Source organism: Pagrus pagrus (assembly GCF_965226575.1).
Source record: "Pagrus pagrus genome assembly, chromosome: 22".
Taxonomy (NCBI): Eukaryota; Metazoa; Chordata; class Actinopteri; order Spariformes; family Sparidae; genus Pagrus; species Pagrus pagrus.
In genome coordinates, this window is record NC_140204.1 from 4,430,785 (window position 1) to 4,439,923 (window position 9,139).

The 9,139-nt window shown below is 44.6% G+C and overlaps 1 protein-coding gene across 1 annotated transcript in view; it reads right to left on the minus strand.

Moving 5' to 3' along the window:
- The window catches only part of cyp26b1 (cytochrome P450, family 26, subfamily b, polypeptide 1), a 36,638-nt gene extending 30,228 nt beyond the window's left edge, over nucleotides 1–6,410 (minus strand). Inside the window, exon 1 of the mRNA XM_084343745.1 lies at nucleotides 5,157–6,410. Coding sequence (XP_084199871.1) covers nucleotides 5,157–5,360 — 204 coding nt within the window. The 5' untranslated portion in view covers nucleotides 5,361–6,410. The remainder of the gene's footprint in view (nucleotides 1–5,156) is intronic.
- Between the last annotated feature and the right edge of the window lie 2,729 nt (nucleotides 6,411–9,139).

A 9,139-nucleotide genomic window follows, 5' to 3' on the forward strand; every position in this document is an offset into this window, starting at 1 on the left:
AAACTGCTGAAGGCCAAATTTGACTGATTATAAGAGGAAACGACCACTGATGACATGTGCATCCTCTGCATAGAAATCTGCAGTGTGTGTGTGTGTGTGTGTGTGTGTGTGTGTGTGTGTGTGTGTGTGCGTGTGCGTGTGTGTATGTGTCTGGCTCGGGCTCATTCACAAACTTAAATCGCACAAACACACAGTACAGTCTGAGTCTCAGTGCCATGTGTTCATTTCCTCTGGTCTGACCCAGATTCAGTCCAGCCCGTCTGCCACATGTGTGTATATGTGTGTGTGTGTGTGTGTGCAGTGGTGTATTTGTGTATGAATGTGTGTGTGTGTGTGTATGTTTGTGTGAGAGGTATCAGGACCAGCTCAGGAGAAGTTGTGTCCAGAATAGCTGACAGGTTTCCCCCCTTGAGTCCGTGTGTCAATATCAGAAATGTACGCTGCAGCGGGAAGAAAGTTTGAAGGACTCCATTACCCAGAATCCTTAGAACACTCCATTAGTTGCCTTTATTAATACCAATACTCTACAAGATTGTTTTTAATTCCATATTAAACCATCAATTAATTGGAAACCACATCCGGGAACTTTGCACGTTGGTGACCCCAAGTGGCAGCAGGCGGTAGCTACATCCAATTCAGACATCAGTCTTTGTACGTTACTGAATAAAGTTCTGTATTTTGCGTGAAATTTGAATGTTTTTTTTTAGAAACCACTTTATTCTTTCAGTCTGACCTCTGATTTGTAGCTTTTCTCCTGCTGAGGAAGTTTCAGTATCGTTTAACTTCAAATCAGACGAATCTTCAGCGTGATTTAAATTCAGGAAGAATTGATGCCATTTTTTTTCTCTTTGCGTCTGAAACAGTTTTGTTAAAAGTTCCCAAACGTCAAACTCGAGTAAAAGTAAAGATATCGTGTTAAAATATTACATCAGTGAAAGTGAAAGTTACCCATAATAATAGTACTCGAGTAAAATTCTTAAAGTATCTGATAGTAACAAAAGTAAACGTATATTTACATGTATGTATTTACTGTACGGGTCGTTATCAGATCTGATATCGTTATCAATGTTTTTTTAATCTGATTGCTAATAAAATACATTTGATTCAGCATGTAATCTGCAAAGTAACTAGTAACTAAAGTTATCAAATAAATGCAGAGCGTCAAAAGTACAGTATTTGCCTCCAAAATGTAGTGAAGTGGAAGTATAACGTAACAAAAAATGGAAATCAGTACAAGTAGCCTACCTCAAAATTGTACTTAAGTACAGTACTTGAGTCAATGTACTTAGTTACATTCGATTACTGGTCTGAACAGCTTCAAACTTTGTATCCTTTTACACAGTACAAGTTCTCCTGAAAGCAGCGACGTCACTCTTCGGTTTAGTTTATAAAAATGTGGTACGAGCCGTTGTTTAAACGTGAAGACCTGTTTGGATTCATGCTCGTGTTTCATAAATCAGACATTTAAGTTAACGTACAGTTAAAGGTTGCATGTGGACGTTCATGCACCTGTATGGAAAGCATAACTAATGTTTGTTTATATCGATATATATATATATGTGAATCTGTGCCATGTAGGTAGTGTTTCAGTGCACGTGCGCGTGTGTGTGTGTGTGTGTGCTCGGTAGTAACGCTCCCGCTTGGCACCGGCCCTTCACAAAGCTCCGGCTCCTAATGAGAGCAGACAGGTCTCTGGCGGAGTGACCATAAAACTATTCCTAACTGCGGATCGCTTTAAATGGATCCGTCACAAAAATGTGCTTCTGCTGCCGCTGCTGCTGCTGCACGTGTGTGTGTAGTTAAAAATATATACCGTATGTATATAAACTCACATTTAAACAGAAAGAGTGTTTATGTAGGAAATCTGGAAAAGAGAGGACGGAGTAAGAGAACAAGGGAGTAAAGAAAAAGAAACTGAAGAAGCTTGAACATGTTCAAGATGCATGAAAAAGGTATTTGGGGCAGTTTCACGACTCAGAAATCTGATGTTCATCTACAACAAGACTGCCTTTTGTTCACACACAATCTGCAACTTAGTGTTTAGATACTTTTAAACAAAGGAGCAAAGATTGTTATCCTTCGCTAAAGCAGCTGTGTGAGTTTTAACATCATTATTTAGCTCTCCAGCGACAACTTCGCTCAGTCTCGCCGCTCTCATAGCGTCGTTTTAACTCACTGTTCACGACCTGCTCAGCTCCAAACAGCAGAGGGACACAGTTAGCGACTAGCTGGTGAACATAGTGGAGCATTAAGCAGCTTAAGAGCCAGAAATTTCCTCCAGGATTTGGTGGTGGAGACCAAAAATGGAGCAAAAAGAGAGCGAAACACGACTCGAAATAAAGATGGTGTTACTTCATAATTGCTTGATTTGGGACGGCTGTGCCTCAGGAAGTAGAGCAGGTCCTTTCCTATAATCAAGAGAGTTGATGGTTCAATCCCGGCTCTAGCTGCATGTCAAAGTGTCTCCAAACCCCAAATTACTCCCAACGGCTGTTCGGTCAGTGTGTGAATGTGTTGCATCGCAGCCTCTGCCGTCAGCAAATGAATGGGTGAAAGAAGAAGTGATGTAAAGCGCTTTGAAAAGGTTGCTAGAAAGGGAAACATGCTATGTGCTAAGAATGCCGCATCAATTTAAAATAAAAAGTTGTGTTCACAGCTTCTATCTGTTTATTGTGCGTTCAAGTATCAAATCAAACCACAATTTCATTAACAAATGCAGTCATTTAATCCGGTGAAGACAAATTTGTCCCTCCTCTCAACCGGAAAACGTTTGCAAGCCTCAAAGGATAACTCAACCAGTTGCATTGTGGGTAATGTAGGCTCTATGTTTTGAAAAGGAAGAAGAGTGCGTGGAATAAAACAGCTGATATCTGGTTCTGCTGTGTTTAGTTTGATAATTTGTTGGAGACCAGTGGGCTGCTTTTTAAAACATGGCATCTACATTACCCACAATGCAACTGGGCCACTTAGTGACATCACCGGAGGCAGTTTATCACATCACCCACAGCTTCCTCTGGAGCCACAAACGGCTTTAAACTCCTGTTTTCGCGTGTGCAGTTGAACTCCTCGAGACCTGTAAACACACTTCGATGTGTAAAATCTGGTGGAGTTGCCCTTTAACGCCTCACTTCAGGGGATGTGTTTGCTGTTATGAGGTGAAACAAATGCCATGGTCTGTCTGCAGCCATGCTGGTTTGCTCTGACACTCTTAATCAAGACCATTTGGCACAAAAAGAAACCAAAACATCAACCGCTGAAGTTCTTCTCTCAGGGAGCTCTCTCTCCTCTCTGACTCTCCCTGGATCTCCTCTGACATCTCGTCTGCAGGCGCAGTCAGGCATCAGACTGGTAGCTGAGACATGAAGCAGCATCTGGGCAACAAGCTCCCATCAGATCTGCATCTCTTCCCACAGAGCAGATCATCAGGCTGCAGCCCAGCTTCTTTCTCTCTCTCTCTCTGACAGACAACATGTATGAGGCGTTTTCATTCACATCAGGTCAGAAAACCTCCTCCTCGCGCTGCTGATTCCTCTCGTGGAGACCTCATAAGTGTAGACACTCTCAGCCTTTCATTCCTCTATCTGACTGACACCCCTCCACCCCCTCCACCCCGCCTCCCTCCAGAAACTTGGCCGTGGTCCTCGCTTGCATTCCGGGAACGCGTCTCGCTCGGTGTCAGATTGTAACGGAGAGGAGCACCGCGAGTTCAAGCCCCGTGCCTCCGCGCGTAGAGACCTTTTTTCTCCCGTTTTTTTCTCTTTCTCTCCTCCAGCTCTGTCTCTTTTTTTGTTTGCCACCCCCTCCACCCCCAGTGTCGGCTCGCTCCTGGGAGCCATCAGTGCGCGCTGACAACCGCTGCTTAGTGGCGAGACTCCCGGTGGGGTCAAAATACAAGGATCTCAGCTGATAAACGTCCCTCTCTTTCCTCTGCTCTAAAAATAAAGATTCATCGTTCCTTCTGCACACTTGTTTGACTTTTCCTGACTGATGAGGAGAATATTAGAAGATCAGATCCTCAAGTTTTGGAGCAAACTCGCCAATAAATGATGACTACCCCACTCAGGGGTTTTCCTTTTTTTCTGCAGCTCTACACCGCCTGTCAGTCCGCTTGTAATGATTCAGAAACATGCAGCATGCTGGGAAACTTTCCTCGGATGCAGCCAAAGATGAGCCCGCAGGGAGCGGAGCAGGAGAAGAAAAAAAAGGGGGGTGCGCACTTTACCCTCACCTTCACCCTTCACCCTTTTACGCACGAAACTTTCTCTCCCTTCCTTCACCTTCCCAGATAATCAGCACATTCTTGTCATTTCTGCACATTAAACATTGAACTTTAATTTGAAAATCTCAGAGAAAAAGACTTCACAATCACTTCTGTATTTGACTAATAGCCTCCATATCAGATATGAGCGATATCCTATCAGCCTGACTGCAGGGAAAGTCGCGCCGCGACCGGCTGACCCGACGCGCTCCCGTCTGAGATGATAATGAAATAAACACTGATCTGATCGCCCGGTGGAGCCACAGTGGAGTGAGGGATTGATTACAGGCTTTTAAACTAATCAAAAGTGAAGGGAAAGTCTCGTGTGTGGCTGTGCGCGGACACAGGCGCGCAGGATAAGGATGAACCAGCTCAAATTGACTCAAAGACACACAATTTACAGGAAAATCGTGATTGATCAAACTGTGGTGAGACTTTATGAGCAGATTCAACACTCAGCGTCATGAAATGTGGAGCCAAACTGATAAAAGTGGTGAAAAATGTACGAATTTTGGTGGAAAAAGCACTAAATTGCGTTCACACATTAAACATAAACACCGCAAAATGTGTAAAAATGTGCAATATTAGCGATTAAAAGTCTCTCTGCTGGTCGATATCAACATGATCTCACTGCACCGTTGCAGACTAACTCATCAGTAACTCCATACTCCAGGAATAGATCCGTTACAGGAGCGCACTGCAGCGAGAATGTGTAAAAATGCAATGAATGAAACTTCAAAATGCAAAAAAAGAAAAGTATGAAAAGTCTTCAAGAATAAAATAAATTAAAAGATCAGACTGATTTCATCAGAGTCCCGCTCCGTCCCCGCAGACACCGGGACCCGCGCTGACCCAGACGCCGCGTCTGCCCCCCTCCCCGCCCCGAGGGCGCGCTTACCTGCAGGAGCCAGTGGCAGGTCTCGCCGATGAAAGGGAAGCCCATGGATCCTTTGGGCATGGGGAGCTTGCAGTTTTTATCCCGCGTCGCCGTCCACCGGAGCTGCCACAGCTGCTGGGACACGGCGAGGAGCAGCGCCATTGACACCAGGCAGGCGGCCAGGGTGGCCAGAGCCGAGACGAGGTCGAAACTGTCGAACAGCATGATGATGGAGAGCCCGGCGGTCTCTCTGGAGCTCTGGACGACTCTCAAAAAAAAGCTGCGCTGAAGCTTCTTTAAACTTTGGTGGAAAAATGTGTAAATCTCGATCCAAGTTGGATTTTTAGAAGTCTTTTTTTTTTTTTTTTTTGCGTAAAAGCGCAGCGCTCCTTTACGCACTCCAAAGCCCTCTGGAAGTGACAACAGGCGGTTGTGTTTTCAGAATGAATGAACTCTGTGAGGAGCTTTGCTGTCAGATAGATTCAATCTCTCTCTTCTTCAAATAGTCACAAAAGTGGCGTTTCTGTGCGTGAAAAAGTGCAAATCAAAGTGTCGGCTGAGCGGAGGAGATGCTACAGGTGAGCCGCGCTGCCAGGCTCCCCGCGTCTTCTGTATCACACCTCAGCGTGTAAAGTGGAAAAAATAAAACCATTAAAACTCACTTTGTTTTAATGATGTAAGCACTGAGGACAACAATCACACAAGGCTGGGGACTGTCCTGATGTTTGAAATCTCATTTTTGGTCTCGTTTGTGGGTCAGTGACTTAAAATGAAGTTTTTTGTTTTTTTCTTTCTGTCTTTTAAGTCTGAAAGCAGCAAAAAAAATCTCTCAAGGTGACACGTTTATGTCAAAAGCTGGGACAGCGTGGGACACGTGGAAAAAGTGAAGCCGAGCCCTGGAACTAACGAGGGCTTTACTTTTTTAAAACTTCTCGAGGGATGGAAAGACTTGGTTTGGGGGGAAAAAATGAAGGAAAAGTCTTCCAGGAATCGCGTCTTTCTCCTCTCAACTTCCAGAAAAAAAATGTTTTCTTTTTTTTAAAAAAAAGAAAAAGAAAAGAGCCTCTTTGCAAAAAAAAAAAAAGTTTTAATCTCTGTCTGGAACAAGCACGAGGAAGATAAAGTAGAGTGCAGACTTTTAAGATCCGTGAGTGAAAAGGTGCGCAGGAGATGCTCAGGAGCCACCGTCCTCCTTCTGCTTCTCTTACTTTCTGTCGTCCACTCTCTTCTCTGTGTACCTTTCTGTTTCTGAGAGCGCTCCCCTCTCTCTCTCTCTCTCTCTCTCTCTCTCTCTCTGGCTGCCTATACAAGTCACCCTCAGTGTGTGTGTGTGTGTGTGTGTGTGTGTGTGTGTGTGTGTGTACGTGCGTGCGTGCGTAAAAGAGTGTGTGTGCGTCAAGCCAGAGGCACCAATGAGTGTTTATATAGTGCGGAGGCAACTGGAAGGCGAATAGGCAGCCAAGGGCTCCCGTCGCCCCCCTCCAACCCCACCCCACCTCACTCACTCCAGCGTCGGCTACAGAGCGAGAGAGACTCCCCTCCCCTTCCCTTCCCTCCATCCCTCCCCTCTGCTCCACCTCTTTCAACTCCTGGAGGACCCCCCTCTCCCTCCCTCCCTCCCTCCTCCCTCCTCCTCCTCCTCCCTTTCCCCTCCTCTTCCTCCGCTCTCCTCTCAGAAGGAGGGGTGGTGTAAAGTGAGCGGCAAGCGGCGCAAGAGGAGAGGAGGCTCGGAGCGTGCTGGAGCTGGCAGAGCGCCAGTGAGAGAGAAGCGAGGCTTGCAGTTGCGTTTATGGCTTGTGTCTCCGTGCGGGACGTGCGCACCGCTCAGCTAATCACCTGCAGGCTGAAGCAGCGCTGCGCACACATCAGGACTGATGGACCTCATTTCTACCCTCTAGCTGAGGCACCAGACTGCGAATCAGTAACAAATTTAACTGTAGTTAGTTAGAATGAAAACAGTGCCAAGGAGCCAAGACGCGCCTTTACGCACGGAGCCTGGCGCGTGTTTCTCGTTTAAACTCTCCTCCTCTTGTCCAATATCTTCATGTTTCCTCACGTCCGTGTCCCCGGTGCATCATGGGACACGAAGCGCGGACCTCGGACCCCAAACTGACATCATTTAGTCCCGAAATGAGTCCGTGGCGAAAGGCTAAAATCTGTCTGAACGAGAGGAAATGTCGGTCCAACAGTGTGAAAGTGATTTAATTTACGGATTATCACTTTATTCTCTTCATGTTTAACTTTGAGTCACTTTTCCAGAAACATTCTTTAGATTTTTCTGACATTATTCCTGTTGTTTCTGACTCTTTCCTTCTTCATTAGGTCTTTTTTTGATAATTTTTCAGAGGAATCAAGAGTTATTTCTTTCTTTCTTTCTTTCTTTCTTCCTTCCTTCCTCCCAGGTGTCTCCTCCTTCACTCACCTTTACATTGTTGCATCCTCTCCTCATCATCTGACCTCTAACCTCCTCTTTCTTCGAGCAGTTCTGTGTTTTCAGGCGTATAAATCTCCTGTTCATGTTCCCTGATCAGCAGTAATGGAATGTAACTAAGTACATTTACTCAAGTATTGTATTCATGTGCAATTTTGAGGTACTTTACTTGAGTATTTCCATTTTCTGCAACTTTATACTTCCGTTCCACTAAACTTATGAGAAAATATTGTACTTTTTACTCCAGTACTTTAGTTACTAGTTACTTTGCAGATTTCATGCTGCTTTAGAGCCAAAGTAGCTCATTTTTAAGTAAACTGCTTTAATCTGTGATAAGATTTTTTTTTAAAAACTCAAAAATAATCTGAAAAATGCTGAAAAAGGCTCTTATAACCAGTCAAATTATAATGTATAAGGTACTTTTACTTCTACTTTTGCTACTAAAGTACATTTAATCAGATTTTTATGGGAGTGTGGGGGACTTTCACTGTTGCCAACGTAATATCTGAACACAAAATCTACTTTTCTTTCACTCATCACACTGTTTCAGACACAAATTAATGAAAAAATGGCCTCAGTTTTCCTGCATTCCTCATAAAAATCAAACACAAAACACACTTACGATTTGTTGGATTTCAAAAATTCATCTCAAACACCTGAAACTGAAATTTCTTCAGCAGGTAAAAGTTTCAAATCAGAAGTCAGACTGAAAGACAGAAGTACAACTCTTGAGTTCAATCAGTGGGTTCATCACCCGTCTCTCTCCTCTGAATCAAACATGACTGACGACCTGCGAGCTGAACCGGCTGACTCAAAGGTCACGGGTTCGACTCCGCGACTCGTCACGTCTCTCCAGTTCTTCAGAACACAAACAGGTTGAATCGGATGCAGGCGCTGGGGGTTCACCGCCCTTCCAAAGAAAATGACTGGCTTCAATTAGGTCCTCTGATGGTGATCAGGAATGTGACAGAGTGGAGACCCTGACTCAGACTCATTCTGCAGAACTTCATTCAGAAAAGCACAAATTTAAGTTTCAGCAGTTTGTTTCACAACTTCTAAGTCAAACTCTTTCTTAGTTTACTTTTGCCTCTTCTTCAGCTTCTCCTCACCATCTCCTCTTCCCCCCATCCCCCTCTTCTCCTTCCTCTTCACCCACTTCCTCCGTCTTTCTGCCTTTTCTTCATTTATGCCCTCGTTCAGCACAGACTGAGGAAGAAGTCTCAGAGGCTTTTCACTGTAGATCTCCAGGTCTTTCTCTCTCTTTCTCTGTTTCCTTCCCTCCTTCTCAGCGTCTCTGATGGCGGCTCAATGCTGCCGCCTAGCGGAGGAGAAACTCATGGCAGCCGGCCAGAAAGAGAGGGAAGAGAGGGAAAACAGAAAGAGAGCATTGTTTTGATTTTCTACATGGTTTAAGTCAAAGGTCTGCACTCTCTGTTTTTCTCCTTCTCTTGTGAAAATTTATAGTTGTGCACAAGAATTACAGCTCTGATGAAGACGCACTTCAACACACACACTGATATTTCATAAATGATGTGCTGACGTGACAGAAAGCTTTGGATGAGTCAGTCTGCTC